The following is a 21,604-nucleotide window of genomic DNA, read 5'->3' as shown; positions in this document are numbered from 1 at the left end:
CAAGAAAATTAATCATAACAAGCATGTACATAATAATGTAAGTATGCATCTTAGTATTCCATGTACAGAAATGTCCATTAGTTTCATATTTACATTAAAATCAAACTTTAGTACAAAGCTCACAGAAGTAATCACATAGACTAAATACAATACAAATCTCATCTCTTGTAGGCCTATTTGAAAGTGTCGTCGTCTGCTCAAATAGAACCAGTGCCGAACAGTGTGGTGATTAAGCTATGAAGGAAAGAAATTAATACCAGTAGGTGGCAACAGCATTAACCATGGAAAGCAAGTCTAAGAGCAAAATTTACAAACAACTATGCATTGTGATCAAGTACATGTCACTACCACGTGAACAACTTCACAAAGATACACTTATGTTACTTTTATGGGGGGGGGGGGGGGGAAACTAGTATGCTGACAACATGAAATGTGAATCGCTAGGTAGCATCACTAACAATGTTATGGAGAGTGTCATTAGTCAAAATTAGAACAGAAGACATATTTGCAACCAATAGCTGGTGTGGTACAATATGAACATAAAACTGCTAGAGATAAGAACTAAAATATAAGTTGTAAGGGAATAAGTTTACAACCATCCTAAATAAGACATTACATAAGTATCACCAAATGCAGTCATATTACAAAAGCCCGACACAAATGACAACAGTATCATTTAGGTGAGCCCTGATTAGTGGCAACAACTTCGATAAAGAATAACTCATATGATAAAGGAGATTTTTGTCATTTCTTTTTAAACTTAATGGTATAGTATTAGATTGTATAATTGTTCAGCTGTTATCAGTTTACAACCATCACAAAATGAAATGTTTCCTGAGTATGACCGACTGTAATCATCACAATAGTTTAACAAATAACAGGTGACATAATATAACCATATAGGTAAGCCTGGATGAGTGGCAACAATTTGAAATAAAATAGAAGTTAATATTACCATTTTTTCTTTATTTTATATTACAAAAATAGAAGTAAATCGTCAGAATGTATAACGATGCACATTTCATGCTGTCAGTATTATGAGTTTCTCCTCCATAAATGTAGCACAAACGTATCTTTGTCAAGCTGTTCACGAGATACCGACATGTACTTAATTGCAATGCACAGTAGTTTGTAAAGTGACACTATGACTTGCTTTCCATGGTTAATGCTGGCACCACCTACTGGCTTTTATTTACTTCCTTGATAGCTTGATCGCCACACTGTTTTGAACTGGTTCTATTCGAATAGACAACAGCACTGTCAAATATGCCTACACAAGATGAGATCTGTATAATATTCGGTCTATGTGCTCACTTTTGTGAGCTTTGTACTAAAGTTTGATTTTAATGTAAATAATGGAAATTTTTGTAAATAGAATACCAAGATGCATACTTATGTTATTATGTACACATTCACTATTGTTAATTTTCTTGTGCAGTTTATTCCCCACAGCTTCAATCTAATGATGAAATTTTGAAATGCATAATGCTTAATAAGGAATTGTGCAGTCAAGACCTTTCTATATTTTGAAGTTGTGCAAAATCTGAGGAGTCAAGAATCAGACCATTAGTTAATTTCACATGAACTGACCCAGACAGAGACGGGGGAGCCAGGAGGAGATGGACAAGGGGTCAGGAGGATGAGATGCACAGATATACTGAGGAGGAACAGATGGACTGACAAGGAGATCTTTTGGTCTTGTAAATTCAGTTTGAGATGAAACTTCACAGGTTTGTAGTATACCTCAAGGGTGTCCACTCATAGAAGTCTTAAAGTGTACTATCCAGAAAATTCTGAGAAAGAGGGCTCTGAAAAGTTTCAAGCGTAGCTTACACGCACCTCTTCCACAGTCAGAAGTAGCATTCAAGCATATAGGTGAAATAGCTCAGTCAGTGGCCTGCTAGAATGACATATGGCCAGTCTGGGTTTGATCCTACCTCCAGGCTTTTTGTTTTCTTAATTGTTTTAAAGACTCACCCCATGTGGAGGGTGGGGTGGGGGGGGGGGGTGGGGGGGGGGGGGGGGGAGAATGGAGGCAATCAATTTCATAAATATGCAGCAATCGGTTCCTGTATGTATGATCATTTTGTCAAAGCCTGAGAGAATTATCAGCAACTGATTACATAGAATTTACAACAGCAGGATTTAGCAGCAGCACAACAGTTTACAGATTTTGAATTGAAAGCTTCTGAGAGCTGGGTTGATAGATTCAAAAATAAGCATGAATTCGTCAGTGGAAAGTGACAAGTTTTGTTTCAAGAAAATAAACTGCAATAATCCAAGAAACTATGGCTGCTGCAGATACTTTTCTAACCCAGATGTTAAAATTGATACTGAATTTCAGCAAAGATTTTGGTATCAGCACTGACCAGACAGGTATTTATTGCAGGCTATTTAAAAATTCATTTTGCTCTCTACTTTTATGTTTCTCTGACAAAATACTTCAATTTCATGGTTTTTTTTCTATTCAGGATGTCAGTATCAGTCAGTGTACAACAGGACTGACCATCAAAGGAAGCAAAACTATTTTTGTCAAAAGACACAATATGAATAAAGTGACGCATACATATACCACTCAATAAGCTCTCGCTCTGGAAACATCCTACCTCTACAGACAGAACTGTATACTGACTTTCTCAACTGGTGTTTTAGGTCTTCCACGAGTCAAGAATGGTTTCCGTTAATTATTGACTCTTGGGGTGGACAAGCGAAGCCTGAATTATACAATGAAATCTTTCTCACAGAAATCACCAACATGTACAATTAAAGTGATTCCCCCAAAATGTACTCCACTTGTTCAATCATGTGATATTTATTCTTATAGACAAGTTACAAAAATCTTACTGAAAATAATAGAGAAATTCTCCTGATAATCATCTCTTAAATATCAAATAGGTTACACAGCCACCTGCTTTCACTGAAGCTACTCAGTCATGACAATGAAAGCTTCTTATCGAATCATCAATTTTTAAGGAAATTTTCCGATATGCCTAGTACGATTCCAGGCTTTCTGATGAAAGGAAGGTTTCAGGAATATCAACAAAGTATGTTTTCCAATGTATCTTTCAAAAAAAAAATGTTGTTCCTGCAATCAATCATCCATAAATTGAGGCAAGATGCCAAAATATTTTTTATTGTCAATGTTTTTATGACAATCATCATTCTGGTGCTTGTACATAAAATTGACAAATAAACATGACATTGTAAAAAATTTACGTAATTGGGATGCCACCTAGCATTTTGTGACAGTGGTAACTACTTTACCTCCATTAAAAATGTACTTGAAATTATTCAACTTTTTAAAAAGAAAATATTGATGAATAATTCACATTTTAAGTAGCTGTGACAGCCATTTCATTTCACAAACAAAATAAAAATACTTTTGGCTATTACGTTTATTTAACAGTTATAATTTTTAGAATAATTAAGAAAACAAAATGAAACCATATCAGGAAGTAGGCAGGATCAAACCGGGATTGACTGCATGCCTGTCTAGCACGCTACTGACTGAGCTACCTCACTAATGTGCTGCCTTGCTACTTATGACTTGTATATGACACGTGTAGAGCTACATTTAAAAATTTAAGAGCTTTTTTTTTCTCTTTAATTTTCTGGCTAGTGCACTTTAAGACTTCTATGAGGGGACATCCATGAGGTATACTACTAACCTGCAAAGTCTCATCCCGACCTGAATTTCTGAGACCGGAAGGTCCCCTTGTGAGAGAAGGGGTAGAAGGAGGTGGACAGAGATGGGGAGCAGAGGAGATTGACTAACAGCACTGGATTAAATGTACACCCAGAAATACCAGGTGTAGTTAGATTTTTGTATTTCTCAATGGATGCTTATTGCAGGCTGGTCAGTTCAGTTACTGCAAGGTCTATAGCTCATGTTCACCATTTTCAGTGTGATGGCTGCACAAATCAGTTAACTTTCCAAGTAGCTGTCATCCATTTCCAGTGAGTTGAAAATGTTTGTCTTTCTGCATTTTGTAATACAGCAAAGTATTAACAATCCATTCAAACTGCATTATTTTGATGTTATCCATTCAATGGCCTGTCATACAAGCACTATTTCTGAACAATTCCCATTTATACGTTGGTGGGTTTCTCCATATGAAATGAGCTACTCAAATTCTTGGCAAAAACATATATAGCTCCCCATTTATCTTGTTTACTTTTGTCAATGTTGTTCTCTCCCAATCTTTTCATTAGGTTGCCAACTGAGCCCATACATACCACACAGTTACTGTCTAAGCCTGTTGGTGCACAACAGCTTTCCTACTTTACTGAATTAAAGGATAGCATCTGATAATCATCTCTTAAATATCAAATAGGTTACAAAGCCACCTGCTTTCACTGAAGCTACTCAGTCATGACAATGAAAGCTTCTTATCGAATCAAATATATTATCACTACTACCTTCATGTCTCAACATCACAAAAAATGCTCCTGAAATTATCTGAAAGACTACATCACAATAATGGGTGAATAGACGAAATGATATTTAACTTACCCCAAGATACATATTTCGACAGCTTTGTGCAAGACTAACTCCTTCATCATACGCACACCAACTCTGAAATACAAACAAACAGTAACTCGCACAGAACACAACTGCATAAAAAAAAAATTAACAGCAGAAGTTGACTAAAACACGGAATTGTCTGATAAGAGACATCCTGTGACGCCAAGGAATCGTTTTTCTTAATGTGGGGAAGTGTGGCTAGAGGTGAGCAAGATTTTACTATAGTAAGCAGGTTCAAATGGGTGTAAAGCAGCAGTAATTATGCAGAGATGAAGAAGCTTGCACATGATAGACTAGCATGGAGATCTGCATGAAACCAGTCTTGGGACCAAAAAAGTTAACAACAGAAGATATGAACAGTCTTGAGTCAACACTAAATTTATAAAAGACCACTAGCAGAAACATGAAGAGTGAAATAAGAAATGACTACTACACTAAATAGAATATCACCTAAATCACTAAATAACTTCAAGCGATATTCACTTCTCCACTCAAATGATGATTGGTCACCTATCAAAATTGTACACAGCCATATTCTGCTTTTCCACAAAACTTTCTAGATGATTAAAACTGTGTGCCGGACTGGGATTCAAGTCCAGAACCTTTGCATTTTGAGAGAAAATGCTCTATTGATTGAGTTGTTGAGGCATGATTCATGACCTACCTTTGCAACTTTACTTTCTCCAGTACCTCAAACCTCCCCTGACAGTAGTAAAGACATAAGAGAGGGTAGTGAACCTTACGTGAACAGCTCTGCCAGTAGAGCATTTGCCCACATAAAGCAAAGGCTACAGATTTAAATCCCACAGTTTTAATCTAGCACAAAGTTTCAAAACATAATAAAGAGAGTAAAAACTCATTCTGGAGCTTTTACATCACCACCACCACCACCACCACCACCACCACCACCACCACCACCTTGTTGAAACACTGTTTTGAACTTCATATATATGAGCTCTACAATAAACACAAGTAAGAGTGCGAGGCAACCAGAGTCTTCCAAATGCACCTGAAAAGCTACAGGTCTTCAACATTTTTTTTTAAAGAAGAGGTAGGCAGTTAATGATAGAAGTCTATGCAATGACCCAATAAAACTGGGAGCCTAATGTGCTATCAAAAATGAATGGAATTTGTAGAGTGGAAGACAAGGATTGGATCACATTGCTCAGATTGTGGAGGAACATGTTCACATTAATTATTAAGATAGGAGTACAATGTTACAAAATAGTTGGAAGTCTGCATCAATCCATAAGTAGTGTAGACCTGAATATCTGTTATTTCTATTTACAGCTGTAGTCTCAATCGGAGCCAGTTAAGGTCATGGCGATGTTTCTCTATTGCTCATAGGTTGATAACTCATCAGTTTTGCAGTTCCAATGACATGATAGTTTCACATTATCAGTGAATGGTAAAAGAAAGAGGCAATGTATTACTAGTGCTGAAATTGAAATTATCCTTTTCTCACTCACTCAAAAGTTTGACATTGTGATGACAGATTCATCTGTAGTAAGGCCGGGCTGTAGGTGGTGGTGGTGGTGGTGGTGGTGGTAGTAGTAGTAGTAGTAGCTTTATTCATCAGTATATCTCTTTTTACAAGGATATATGAAATGTCAAAGTATTTATAAGTTTAGACCAATTTAAAATAAGCTAATTCATACACACACATACACACCTGGAAATGGAAAAAAAAACACATTGACACCGGTGTGTCAGACCCACCATACTTGCTCCGGACACTGCAAGAGGGCTGTACAAGCAATGATCACACGCACGGCACAGCGGACACACCAGGAACCGCGGTGTTGGCCGTCGAATGGCGCTAGCTGCGCACCATTTGTGCACCACCGCCGTCAGTGTCAGCCAGTTTGCCGTGGCATACGGAGCTCCATCGCAGTCTTTAACACTGGTAGCATGCCGCGACAGCGTGGACGTGATGAACCGTATGTGCAGTTGACGGACTTTGAGCGAGGGCGTATAGTGGGCATGCGGGAGGCCGGGTGGACGTACCGCCGAATTGCTCAACACGTGGGGCGTGAGGTCTCCACAGTACATCGATGTTGTCGCCAGTGGTCGGCGGAAGGTGCACGTGCCCGTCGACCTGGTACCGGACCGCAGCGACGCACGGATGCACGCCAAGACCGTAGGATCCTACGCAGTGCCGTAGGGGACCGCACCGCCACTTCCCAGCAAATTAGGGACACTGTTGCTCCTAGGGTATCGGCGAGGACCATTCGCAACCGTCTCCATGAAGCTGGGCTACGGTCCCGCACACCATTAGGCCGTCTTCCGCTCACGCCCCAACATCGTGCAGCCCGCGTCCAGTGGTGTCGCGACAGGCGTGAATGGAGGGACGAATGGAGACGTGTCGTCTTCAGCGATGAGAGTCGCTTCTGCCTTGGTGCCAATGATGGTCGTATGCGTGTTTGGCGCTGAGCAGGTGAGCGCCACAATCAGGACTGCATACAACCGAGGCACACAGGGCCAACACCCGGCATCATGGTGTGGGGAGCGATCTCCTACACTGGCCGTACACCACTGGTGATCGTCGAGGGGACACTGAATAGTGCACAGTACATCCAAACCGTCATCGAACCCATCGTTCTACCTTTCCTAGACCGGCAAGGGAACTTGCTGTTCCAACAGGACAATGCACGTCCGCATGTATCCCGTGCCACCCAACGTGCTCTAGAAGGTGTAAGTCAACTACCCTGGCCAGCAAGATCTCCGGATCTGTCCCACATTGAGCATGTTTGGGACTGGATGAAGCGTCGTCTCACGCGGTCTGCACGTCCAGCACGAACGCTGGTCCAACTGAGGCGCCAGGTGGAAATGGCATGGCAAGCCGTTCCACAGGACTACATCCAGCATCTCTACGATCGTCTCCATGGGAGAATAGCAGCCTGCATTGCTGCGAAAGGTGGATATACACTGTACTAGTGCCGACATTGTGCATGCTCTGTTGCCTGTGTCTATGTGCCTGTGGTTCTGTCAGTGTGATAATGTGATGTATCTGACCCCAGGAATGTGTCAATAAAGTTTCCCCTTCCTGGGACAATGAATTCACGGTGTTCTTATTTCAATTTCCAGGAGTGTATTTACAGACGTCCAGTTAGAGACAATCATTAGATTTACTCCTGGTATAAAATACTTTTCTTACAAATAACTTATTAAATAATGTAATGGCATACTGTTCACTCATATCTCACTATCAGTCCCTGCGCACACTCTATGCACATTGTTTCATAACACACACACACACACACACACACACACACACACACACACACACACACTGGTGATCTCTGGGTCATTTTCTGTACCGCAACTTCCCAATTACTATCCAAAAACTGAGTCAGCATCCCTCCATAACGAGGGAGATGTTGAGCTCAGAAAGCGGTGTTAGTATTGTGCTAGCTTGGCGGTAAGTATTTCCAGAAAGGAAAAAAGAAGGAAAAAAAACTAAGTGAAGGTGTTATGTGGAATGTTGGATGTTTTGTAATCATTATTGTTGTTATTTATTTGTATAACATTTTTTTTATCAAACCCTACTCTGTTTTATCTAAGTAATCCTCCAATGTACAAAATTTATTAAATAACAGGTACTTTTTAGCTGCTTTTTTAAATAAGTGTCTTTTTGAAATTTCTTTAATCTCTTTTGGTAATTTATTGTACAGTTTTATTCCTTTGTATAAAATGCTGTTTTATGTTTATTTCTTCTTGGTAAATGTGAGTTGAGTCTATCTCTTGTTGCATGGTCATGGACAGAGTTGTTTGTGCAGTAATTAATGTTATTTTTGATGTGTACAACTGACTGGTAAATGTATTCACAGGGGCAGTCAAAATCCCCAGTGTGTTGACCAGATTTTAACAATGAGCTCAACTGGTGTTTTTGGTTATTCTTATGGCTCTTTTCTGGAGTTTGAAAATTGTGTTCATATTTTGTGCATTTGTTTCCCAAAAAAGAATGCCATAGCTAAGAACTGAGTGTACATATGCATAATATGTAACTAAAAGACACTGCATGTTACCCACTGATGATAGGATTCTAAGGGTGTAACATGCTGATGACATTCTGTTTGCAAGTACCTTTGTGTGTTCACACCACTTCAACTGAGAATCAATATTAATTCCTAGAAATTTTGCATTTGTTACACAGTCTATAGAGGTGCCATCTACATTCAAATTAACATTGTCATTTTTCCTCTTCAAACTGAAACTCATGGCATTAGTTTTCTTTATGTTCAATGTCAATTTATTGCTTATTGAGCAATAAAACATCCTTGAGAGTTTCATTTGCTTTCTCGGCAAGGAGTTCTAGTTTTCTCAGTGACTATAATACTGCTGTCATCAGCGACTAGAATTTTTTCACCATGAGTAACACTGGTGGGGAACCCATTAATGTGTATCAGGAACAGTATTGGTCCTAATATGCTACCTTGCATAGCCCCTATATTAATGTATTTTGGTTCTGATAAGTGTTTTCCTAATGGTTAGATCTATTTGAAGTATGTGTTATCTCTTATCTTTGTACCCTATCTGCTATGTATGATCCAAACCAGTCATTAGCTACCCTTCTTATTCCTAATGCTTCCAATTCATTTAATAGAATCTTGTGGTCAACTGAATCAATGGCATTAGAAAGATACCAAAATATGCTTGTGACACACTCATCTTTATCAAGAGCATCGAGTACAACTTCTGTGAATCCTACTATGGCTGACTCCGTATTTTTGCCACTTCAGAAACCAAAATGTGATTCACTTAAATGATTGTATTTATTCAGGTAATTCATTAATCTGTCTTTCATAATTGCTTCTATTATTTTTGAGAATGGTGACAGCAGGGAAATGGGCTGGTAATTTTCTATGTCTTCTGCATTACCTTTCTTAAGCAAAGGTATAACTCTTGCCTGTTTTAACTGCTCTGGAAATGTCCCTGATGTGAAGGATTCATTTATTATATTTGTTAAGAGGCCTTGTATAATCCTTACGCATTGTTTCAGTACACACACACACACACACACACACACACACACACACACACACACACTAGTACTTCATCTAAACCTACTGAATTTATTTACAGGTGTTACGTTTGTTCTGGGGAATTTTTGCTGTAACTTCTCTGCAATACTTGAAAAATGCTCTTTTACATATTTTGCTAAGTGTTGTGGATCATTTATTACCTTATCCCCCTTCCTGAGCAGTATGTTATTCTGCATTCATTTGCCTCTCCCCATTTCCTTTTTTATAACATCCCACACTGCTTTGCTTTTATTCTCTGCATTATGTATTTTTTTGTCATTAAATGACTTTTTTGCAGCAATCAGCATCTTCCTACATATCTTTTTGTATCTATGATAGAAATTTAAGAATTCTGGATCTTTGTGAATCTTTTTCATGGAACTGAGGTGTTTAAGTATTTGGGAGGACTTCTTAGTACCTGCTGCTATCAATCTGTTTTTGGGAGATGTTGACACAGACATGCATACTTTTGTAAATGCCTTTTCAAAGTTCAATTTAAGCAATGTAAAGAATTTAATATTTACATTGGTATCCTTATACACTTCATCCCAGCTTTGTTTTTCTAGTTCTTTTGTAAAATCTTTTATTTTCATTTCTGACTGATGTCTGTAAGCTTGTAGTTTAGAGAATGATTCGATGCCTGATTTTACTGTTGTTATTTGATAAAGATATCTGATAGTCTGAGATCTTTTACAGCTACATCACATTTTTCCCTGTCCATATTTGTGGCCTCAAGGGCAATTACTGATGCAGTCATTGTAGTAACCCTTGTTGAACTACTGACCAATAGGGACATGCCAAAACTTTGAAGGATGTTTATGAAGGTGCTGCTGGATTTATGATATTACTGTTGATGTTAATGTCCCCACACAGAATTATGTTGACCTTTGTATTTGAGACTACCTGGAACTTCTGTTAATTTATTGGAGGTTGTAAGGTGACAATTTGGTTTTGAGATGACAAAGCCAATGAATGTGTCATTTAAAAAGAAGCTTTGTCTCAGAATGAAGCTTGTAGTAAGACTAATATGTGGCATAACCCAAAGTATACATTAGGTTGGAAGGTGGTAATATGGTTGAGAGTTGGTGAAGCCATTGAAATGTGGTACAACAGCAATCCGAAGTACATTTACTAAAGCATTCACATGGGTATTCAGAAGATAGTCAACTATCACAAATTATGTAAATTATATCCCCATAGGTCCTTATTTTGACTATCTTATATGCCACATTTATTGTGTTTCCTATCAGGATTATTTTGTTAACTCTTGCAAATAAATTTTTTTTTTCCCTTAATAAGTAGCAGATTTCAGCCTGTTATATCATGAGAATGTGACAACATTCCTTTGTATCTCCCTATGAAACACATCATTTACCCACCTCTCCTTACTGGCTACATAGAATCAGCAGCTGAAGCACACACTTGTTTCTATCATACTTCACAGCAAGCACTGACTACATTGCTGTACTAAACATGTGAGTAGCAGGGCCACGATTTAGACTTTTACCATGGACAAACACTGGTACATAATGTTTCATAAAAACTAATAAGTAATAGACTTTACTTACCTCAGCCAAGCGATTCAGTCTAGCTAACAAGGATTTCTTTTTATCAGCACTCAAGCGTGTAATGAAATTGCTTCTTTTACTGAACATATATAACAAATTTAGAACAGCAAGCACAACACTCATGTTGCATGATGTTAAGAGTGAGATTAAGTGTTCCACTGAGTTGTATAGGTGCCGTGAAAAGGAGTGTTCTATCAATAATGTTGTAAAATTCAACACTCTCAGTAGCAACTGTCTTTCCTGAAACAAAACAAGCATGAAGATCCCTTTGTCAGCATCACTATCAAATTCACAATGACATGAAGTTTGTTTTAATCTCTTGCACTTGCCTAATTTCATTTCCATTATTTGTTACTTTAGTTCACACTCATAATTCAGAAAATCAATCAAGTTGTCACAAGAATAGCTTAAAATGCAAAATACAATAAAAAATGTAAGGAAATTTACCCATTCCATCTCAGGCAAATCAATTCGTAATATCCAACTGCGTGCTGATTCACGTTTGGCACTCTCTTCGAGTATGTCATCCAAGACATCCAAGACATCAATCCAGTGATAGAGTTCACATTTTCCAAAATTCCATGTTTCAATTCCTTTCAGAACGTAAAATAAATCCTTTCTATTACTGGTACGCAATTTATCAATTAGTGCTTGGCAGTCTGGTGGCTGCAAAGAAAAGGATTTGTAATTATTCTAACGAGAAATACTTTTTAAGTATTTAACATGTGTAACTACCAAACAATTTATTAACACTACAGTATGACAAATAATAAAGCAAATCAAAATTACAAAATTATATAATCCGTATCATCAGGTCACGGCTGCAGTTTCCAGCAGCTGATGACTATCCTCTTCCAACTTTTTCTATCCTTACACAGTTTTTCATTTTGGATCCTATCCCACAGATGACCACTTGTGGCAACCTCCTCCTCAACTACGCTGATCCATTTCTTCTTGGCAATCCAACGTGTCTTTTCCCATTTATAGTCACTTCCAGGAATGTCACATGAGCGTATAATCTTAATCTAGGCTGGCAGAGTTTTTCCAGTACACTGAGTTTTATACATGCATCCATTCTGTTTCTTTCATTCCTTCCTTCCTTTTTGTTTGTCTCACCACAGCTCTAACAAACTTCAGTTCAGCAGCTTGGTATATTCATTCTCTCTCTCTCTCTCTCTCTCTCTCTCTCTCTCTCTCTCTCTGATAGAACGCAAGTCTCCAATGACTAGGTTAATATGGGAACATAGCAGGCACTGAAGATGATTTTGTCTTGTGTCATATCTGGCTGTCCCAAAGCAGGCTCCATAACTGGGTAGCTATGTGCATACTGCTCTGGCATGCACTAAGTTTTTACAACTATCACACTGGCCAAATATGAAAATTTTGCATGTTCTACAAAGTCATCAATTTAGCTTCAACTTGGGCTACCCTTGTATGCTCACCTTTATGGCTACAGCCTTTGTTTCACTAATGACACCAAATGCTCACAGTGATTGTTCCACGTCTTCAGTTTTTCTTTTACTTCATTTGTATCTCCCCAGATCATATCACATCAGTGAATATGATTGTTTTCAATTCAGACCCATACTGTTCCTTTATCCTTATCATGATGATGATCATCACAATGATAAAAATCAATGGAGACAAGGCACCACCCTGTTGGACTCCATCTTTGGTCTCAAACTGTTCACTCTCTCCGTTTCCTACTTTTAACACAGCTGTTATCTTCTGTAGAGCATCTTCACTTTCTCAATTAGTGCCTTGGATATATTTCTTCTCCCTAGGCATTAACAGGTTTTGGATCTCAGTACACCGTCAGTCTTTTCTGTGTCTAGGAAGTCTAGCGTGATGCTTTTACCTTTTTCCAGATTTTTTCCGATATTGTTGTTGCTATGATCAGATAAACTGTACTCCCATACTTCCTAAATCTATGCTCTTCTTCCAGGAGAGGTTCAATCATCCTTCAAAGACTGTTTTACATAATGATTTCAGAACTTATTAATCCATGCAAAATCCGTGTTATACTCTGTAATTTGGAGGTAGCTCTCTATTATCTTTGAGTAATGGAATAACCACACCTTTAGTCTTTGGTTTCTCTCCATATTGCTTTTGATACACTGCACAGCCAATGGATTCCATATGTTCCTGCTGCCTTGATCATTTCTTCATTTAACTGATCAGCTTCTCTAGATTTTCCTTTGCTCATGCTTTTCAGACTGTCCTCTACTTCCAAACTAACTTAGTGGTGGTTCTTCTTTGTCACTTCCATTCTTCCCATAATACCAAGTCTGCATTTTGTTTTTCATATCTCCATTCAAGAGAGTGCTGAAATAATCCCCTATTACTGTTTTGAACACCTCTCATGTTCCTGACCAGACTTTGATCTTTATCTTCAATTATTTTTATAGTATCTTTGTCTTTCCTCTTATTCTTTACTACTTTGAAGAGCAGTTTCATTTGCCATTGCAGTCTTCTGAGAGTTTGCCTGTAAGTTCCTCCCAGGATTTGTTTTTCCTCTGCAACTACTACTCATTTTACAATTCTTTTGTTGCCTGTATTTTAGTGTCAGTATTTTCATATGTTCTTCATTCCTGGAGGGCTTTGCTGGTACTTGACTAATTTTGGGAACACGTGGGCTATTAATTCTTTGACTGCACCATATGAGACATGGATGCCATGTCTCAAGTGCTGCCTTGTCGTAAGTGTGTCAACAACAGCTGCCCAACACTTCAGACGTGCCCAATACTGTCCATCATATTTTGATACTCAAAGGTTATGGCATGCATTGGGAATGTATTTATTTCAGATATTTACTCTGTTTACATTAATTTGTGGTGTCTTTCTGTTGGATAAACAAATATGTACAGCTGTAATACTCTTGTGTATACTTATTATATTGGCATTAACCAGATTATATATTGATAATTAGTTGCTTCTGCTGTGTGTCCACACACAAAGGCTATTTAATTCTTTACACTACAGCTTTGGCATAGCCACCATTTATTGGAAAGTATTAAATGTGGTAAGAGCCCTCTTACATTGCTGACAAAGTACTGCACTCTGCAATATTGTCTGTTGTGTTTGAAACAAATGACAATTTGGTAAGAGTCATTTAGCAGCACATGTATTAACCTGATACCAAACTTGACCTGCAGCAAACTATTAAACAATTTAGAGTCAGTAAACTTCTACAGCAGTGAACTGCTGTGGAAGTCTTCCACTACCAATGGGCAAAACAAAGTTCTCATGATACTTCACATACTGTTCATGGACAGTTTCTAAACACTTTGTTGGCCCATACTGAAAAGCAGTCAACATAAATAAAGCAGTTCTTAATCTGGAAGCTGATTTTCACACTACAGTACATTAATAGGAATGGTCCACTATGAAACTTTAGGATAATATCTTCCTTCATAAAAACCATTTAATTGAGACACTTACTGTGATTTGGTGAGAAATGTGTGCATAGCCTCTAAACAACTTTTAAATATGATCATTTCCACATATGCTTTCAACAACTTTTTATTGTCTGTCATTGTGATCATTACTAATTTGTATTATGAAACATACATAATGGATCTTATAGCACAATTCATTGAAAGTGCAACAAAATTTTTTTCACAGACATATGTGGAAATAGTCATGTTCACCTACATTTGTGACACATATTTCAAAGTGAAATAAAACCATGTAACAGCCGTTGGTACTTTACGAAGGAAACCAATGCGAACTTTGTCAGAAATATGATGTTAAAGTCTAGATATTTTCCTCCCGTTTTATGAGAGTTTCATCACTCAAAATATGCTGGGTAACGATAAACCTATAGAAGGTAGCAGATAAAGTGGTAGCTGTGGAGGTTATGTCGATTCTCCTACCTTCTAAATTCCCTCCATTTGTAGCTGCCTATGAGAGGTTTTGGCACAGTCTGGCTTGGTCCATGACTAATCTCATAATATTGCTACAGTGCCATTTCCAAAATTGGTGCCGTCAAGTAGCACAATAAGACTCAACAGCTACCAAATGATCAACTGTCATTAACATGATTTATGTGGTAATACGTAGCTTCATTCATGCTACTGATGGCACGGCTTTGTAACTTTGTTACTACCCACTACCCTTCGTGAATGGACAGCATGTTAGTGTATGTTTCCCAAGAGAGCAACAATTTTCATCAGATAGTTTTGCTGTTTATGTAAGTGAGCTACGATGACAGTTTCAAGAAATGCAGAGCTAAACAAAGGGAGTCACACGAGATGTATAAATTTCTTTGCAATCTTAAATACAATACCAGAACAGACGAAATCTTACTGGCCCCGCCAACCGCAACAGCAAAAGCAAAAGCTTGTGGAGTTTCACATGAACTGTACAGAGAATATTTGCAGAAGTAGCATCAATGGAAACGTGGATCAAGAAATGAAGTCATAATCACCAAGAAAGGCTATTAGTGGAAGAAGAACTGTCATCGATTTGCACTATTTCCAGGATGATGGTGTTCACCATACTGTATTAGAATTTTATGATTGTTGTGAGTAACCTACAAGGCCGAAGGTAGCAGATGTTTTGAAAGACAAGATTTCTTTTACAAGGAGCCCTCATTCAAGTGTAAGATTTCTGAAATCTCTAAGATTTTGATACAGAAAATGCAACAATGGGAGATGCATTCTGATGGAGATATCCAATATTGTGGCTGGTAGGGCTGTTCTTCAGAATGAAATTTTCACTCTACAGACGAGTGTGCACCAATATGAAACTTTGCAGGAGAAATTTTGTGAAGGTTGGAAGGCAGGAGATGAGGTACTGGCATAAGTAAAGCTGTGAGGACAAATCTTGAGCAAGCTTCGGTAGTCGTGCTTTGGTAGAGGCACAGGTCCTGAGTTCGAGTCTCAGTCCAGTACACAGTTTTAATCTGCCAGGAAGTTTCAGGGCTACTTTTCTTTGCAAAATCCACAAAATCAGAAAACAAAATCATCTTTGCCCTATTATCTACCTCTATGAGACCTGTCTCAATGAAAATCAAGTCAGAAACCACATCAGTCATGATTAAAAAGGCAATCGTAGGCTGAAAGTACTGACTGGCAAAGGAAAAGGATTACTGTCTTGTGACGCAGGGTCAGCTGAATATAGCTTTATCAAATGGGCAACACTCATATTTACATCCAGCAACTACAGCCATTATCATGATGAAATTAACAGTGACATACTTAAACACTGGTTTTTAGATTTATTGTGTGGTCTGGAAGAAGGTTGTGTGATCTTAACGTATAATGCCCATTATCATTCAAGAAAAAAGGAGAAAGTTCCTAACTCATGTAGAAAAAAATAATAAGTTTTACAGTGGTGAGCAGAGGAAAGTATTTCAATTTCAAGCAGCTGTACTAAAGTGGAGACGTAGGAGGAAGCCAGGAACCTAAATCAGACTGGATTAAATGCATACAGCACACTGAAAATCTGCATTAAAACTGGATTTTTAAGGAAGGCAACTGACAAAAGTTCATTGAACGCACAGACATTGCTTCAAACAACTCAGGTAGTGAGTCTTCTGAAGAGGGCAATTAAACAACAATAAATTTCATTCCATTATTTGTTTCTTGTTCTTTGCCCTTCCCAAAGTTGTAAACACTATGTTCCCTATCTGGTCCCACTTTTGTTGTTCAGCTGCTTTGGGATACAGTATCTCAATCAAGCTTGAGTAAAATGTGTCAATGGCCAAATGGATGCCATGATGGTAAGATAATACTGAGGCAACATAAGAGGGACAGACGTACAGGTGCATAAACGAAACACACACAGTCTAGTTTTGAACAGACAAGGCACTGATACAAATGGAGGAGGGTGGTCTAATCTACTCCCCAGGAAGTACTGCTGAGGACACTGAGGGCATCAACAAATGGAAGAGCAACAGGCCCAAGATGTAAGGCTGGTGGAAGAAACCAACTGCAGCACCAGAAAATCAAACAAATGGTTTTGTCAGTAGAAAAGGCGAAAGTCTTTGTCAATGCTCCATGAATGAAGACAATCGAGACCTCACTGAAGATGTGGCTCAAAGAGACAAGTTCATGATGAACTGCAATAAATTGCAAAATCATCAACTCAGAAGGAGCCGGAGATGCCCAGCAGGACACAGGCCATAATAGGGTCAATGGCAACAGCAAAGAGGACGACACTCAGGTCAAAACACTGAGGCACACAGTATTCCTAGATAAATGTGTCTGGCAAGGCACAACCCACATGTACCTTGAAAACTCTGTCTTTTATAAGAATTCCCGAAGGAAACGAGGCATGCGGCCATGAAAGTCCCACATGTATGGTGTACGGAGAATACCAGTCCTCCAGCAGGTGTCATAGGCTTTCTCCAAATCAAAAAACATAGCCAGTATAATAATTCCACAAAAAATCATTCATGACATGGGCTGACAAAGTGACGAGATGGTCAACTGCAGAACGGCACACTCAAACACCACATTGTGCAGTGGTTACTAAATTGCGAGTCTAACCACCACTCCAGAAGGTCATGAATTGTACATTCCATCACCTTGCAAACACAGCTGGTGAGAGAAATGGGGCAAGAACTAGAAGGAAGGTGTCTGTCCTTGCCAGGTTTAAGTATGGGTATGACAGTGGCTTCACACCGGCATCAGGGAAACATGCCCTCTGCCCAGATGGGATTGTACGTATGACTGAGAAAGAGCTTGCCTGCAAGAGAAAGGTTCTGCAACATCTGAATGTGAACATTGTCCAGTCCTGGGGCAGAGGATAGGGATGAAGTGAGAGCATGATCTAGATCCCTCATAATAAAAGTGGCATTGTAGCACTCAGGATTCTGAGAGGAAAAGGGTATTGCCTGAGTCTCGACCACTCATTTTCGAAGGAAGAAGGCAGGGTGATAGTGGGTGGAGCTCAAAATCTCTGCAAAACAGCAGCCCAAGGTGTTGGAGATAGCAATTGGGCTCACTATGACATCATCTGCTATTGTCAAGACGGAAACTGGGAATGGACCTTGGTCACAGACAGCCGCAGCCGTCAGAGGTTGTCCCAGATGATGGAAAACAGTGTGGAACTTTAAAAGAACTAGTAAAGGAAATCCAGCTACCTTTTCTGCTATCTTGAAGAAAGGGACAACACTGTGCATGCAACTGTTTGTAACAAATGCCACTGCCCATCAGAGGACACTGGTTAAAAATGCAGAGAGCACCTCTCCACACACGAATTGCATCACGGCACACCTCAGTCCACCAAGGGACTGGGACACAGCATGGCAAAGAGGAAGTGCGAGGTATGGGATGTCCCATGGCGGTAAGGATAATGTTTGTAAAATATTCTACCTGGTCATCGTAAGTGGGGAAATGTTCGTTGAAGGTCATCAGGGGAGAGTAAAGCCTCCAGTCGACCTTAGAAAGCTGCCATTTGCGCGTGCACGTAGGTGGGATAGGTATCAGCAACTGGATAGTTCACGGGAAATGGTATCTCTAGTAAATGTCAGAAACAACAGATGACTTGAGATGATGAGTAAGCTGGCAGTGCACAAGAAGAGATCCAAATGAGAATAGCTGTGAGTGGGGTAAGGAAAGAATGTTGGTGCTCCTATGTTAAGGCAGATGAGGTTAAGGCGATTGAAAAGGTTAGCCATAAAGGCACCTCTCCGACACATTCTGCGTGAGCCCCAAAGGGGATGGTGCACATTAAAGTTGCCAAGCAGCATAAAGTGGTGAGGTAGTTGCCCAGTAAGCTGGAGGAAGTCTGCCCTGGTGACACCGAACGATGGAGGAATGTAAATGGTACAAAGGGAACAGGTCAAATAGGGAAGGGAAATACAGACTGCAAAAGCTGGAAGCTGGCTATCCAGGAAGATGGGTTAACTATGAACATTCCCCCAGATGAGCAGCATGACTCGACCACGAGATGGGATGACATCCTCTGGGGGAGGCAAAGTGGACTGGGAAGAAATGCGACAGCTCAAAGCGGTTGTAAGGACACAGTTTTGTTTCCTGGAGGCAGAAAATAAGTGAACGTTATGATTCTAAGAGCAGCCATAAATCCTCTATGAGTTATCGAAGGCCATGAATGTTCCATTGGAGGAGAATCATAACAAGGAAAGGGGAGGAGGGAAAAAATGAAGGGGTGTCACCTCAGTGGCTGCCGAGTGCCAGCCTTTGAAGACTCACTCCTACTGAGTACAACGGCTGGAGGATCCCACTCCAGGAGATCTACAGAGGCATCAGCAATCTCCCTCTATCAATATGCAGAGTCCAGGTAGAAAAATGGTTGATGCCATGCACCGGCTGCACGGACGTCAACTGGGCAAGGTTATCACATGGCAACACCATCCAAGAGGATCTCAGAGTTGGTGAAGGAGAAGACCATTTGCCTCTGACTTCTTGGAGCCTTTCTGGTTGGCAGAGGAAGACTCAGATGTTTGTTGCCTGGAGGGACATAGAAAGTCTTCTTGGGAGTGTTTCCTCTGTCCTTTCCAGCTCTCCGGTTGTGTAGCAGTTGACTTCACCCCATGAGGTGAAAGTTTGGTGGCTTGTTGCACAGCTGGAGGAGGCGGCACAGTTCTGCAGTGCTGAATCTGCCATTGCAAGTCTGTGTGGACATGTTCTTCGTAGAGTGAGATGTAGCAAGAACAGTACTGTAAGTGCCAGATGGTAGAACACAGGGCTTCCGACTAACAAATAACTTGTGAGCAACTGGGTAAGGCACTTTTTCCTTCACCCAAATCTCCTGGAATGCTGACTCATTGAGATACATGGGACAACCTCGAGAGGAGTTGGCATCGTTGCCTTTGCAGTGGATACAGAGGGGAAAAAGCAGCAGGCAATCACCCTTATGAGCATCCCTGCCACAGGTTACACATTTGGCCAGGTGTCGACAGGAGTTGTAACGATGACACTGGTGCCAGCACATCGTATTTGAATTGTACTGGTGGACAATGATAACTTCAGAGCCTGCTTTGATCTTCAATGGAAGCACCAGTCTATCAAAAGTGAGAAAAAGAATGTGTGTGGGCACTACGGATGCATCTACCTTTTTCATCACCCAATGGACCACAATGACAGCCCGATCAGCGAAGTGCATTTGGATTTCTGTCATTCAGACCACTGAGCAGCCTACTGTAAATAACACCACTGAAAGAATACAGCATTCGATGGACCTCAACACGAACAGGATAGCCAGGAAGGAGCAAATCTGCAAGCAGTAGTTTTGCTTGAGAATCAGAAGTACTCTCTAGAAGCGAAGTGCCATTCCGTATATGAGAGCAGGATTTCACAGAGCCAGCAATTGCATCAACACCTTTCTGAATAATAACGGATTTACCGTAGCAAAGGATTGACCATTTTCAGTATGTGGAATCACAAGGAACTGTTGTCCAGCTGTGAGGGTCTTTGAATCGTTAGCCTCATTCTGTTTACTTTGTATAGACATTGAGGGTGAAGATGATTGGCTCATTGTGAGAAAATCCCCATGATTGCCAGAGTCTTCAATGGTGTGCTCCTTCCAACTCGGGTCCCCTTCCAGAAGGGGATGTGCCTGTCTTAAATGATTGTTCACACCTCAGGTCACACCTCCCGATTACATGGCCAAGGGACCAATCGGCAGGTTGGGAAGGTAATCACCCCTCCCTGTGCCTGGCCTGTACCAGGGAGTATGTGCGAACCCTACCTGTCAACCCAGGGCTGAGAATTACGCGTTACCCAGTCACCTGTTTTATGTCAGATGTGGGCTTGCTTTCAGCAGCACACAGGGAAGAAGAAGAAAAAAGAGTAACCTCAAACAATGAAGAGGAAGGAGGATAGGAGAATGGGAATGAAGAAAGAAAAAATGAATGAAAAACCAGTGGAGAGAGTGTCCTGATATCATCTACAGAATATGCAGGAGACATTTCCGAAACATCCTTGGCATGTTCCCTAAAGGAGGGGGAAAAAGAATAATAAGAGGATAGACATGCTGTACGGAAGAGAAATGATGCTGCAACGGCTGGGATGCCATGGCACCCAAGCATGGGCCCTTCAAAGAGCAGCGAGCCCCCTGGGAGGTTATGTGCCTGTAATTTACCTGCTAAATCACACAAAAATAAATTAATATGGAGAGGTTGACATTTCTGTACATTATTTTCTCAACATTTTCTGGTTGGTTGGTTGGTTTGTTTAAAGGCAGGAGAAGGGACCAAACTACAAGGTCATCAGTCCCTTGTTCCTAATAAAACAATGCCTCAAGTGTGAGAATAAAACAGACGAAACATGTAACACAAAACAGAAAGAAAGGAAAAGCCACATGAACGAAGGGAAGGCAATGAACACTAACAGTAACAAAAGAGGACAAGAAAACAACAGAGAGGCGCTAGAAACAGGATTACAGTGGCTGACCAACCACGAGAACAAAAAGGGAAAGCCAGCCACTCTGCAACACATTAAAACCCCCACCCTAAAAGCGCTAGCGTGGAGGACACAGAGGGACAAAGGACATGTGCTAAAACATACATAGAAGTA

The 21,604-nt window shown here is 40.0% G+C and overlaps 1 protein-coding gene across 1 annotated transcript in view; it reads right to left on the bottom strand.

Moving 5' to 3' along the window:
* The window catches only part of LOC126470028 (E3 ubiquitin-protein ligase HUWE1), a 458,288-nt gene that overhangs the window by 348,132 nt on the left and 88,552 nt on the right, over window positions 1-21,604 (bottom strand). The window contains exons 3-5 of the mRNA XM_050097515.1: window positions 11,565-11,783; window positions 11,118-11,357; window positions 4,514-4,576 (exon numbers count right to left, since the gene is read on the bottom strand). Coding sequence (XP_049953472.1) covers window positions 4,514-4,576; window positions 11,118-11,357; window positions 11,565-11,783 — 522 coding nt within the window. The remainder of the gene's footprint in view (window positions 1-4,513; window positions 4,577-11,117; window positions 11,358-11,564; window positions 11,784-21,604) is intronic.

Source organism: Schistocerca serialis, chromosome 3 (assembly GCF_023864345.2).
Source record: "Schistocerca serialis cubense isolate TAMUIC-IGC-003099 chromosome 3, iqSchSeri2.2, whole genome shotgun sequence".
Classification (NCBI taxonomy): Eukaryota; Metazoa; Arthropoda; class Insecta; order Orthoptera; family Acrididae; genus Schistocerca; species Schistocerca serialis.
This window is presented reverse-complemented; position numbering and strand designations above follow the sequence as displayed.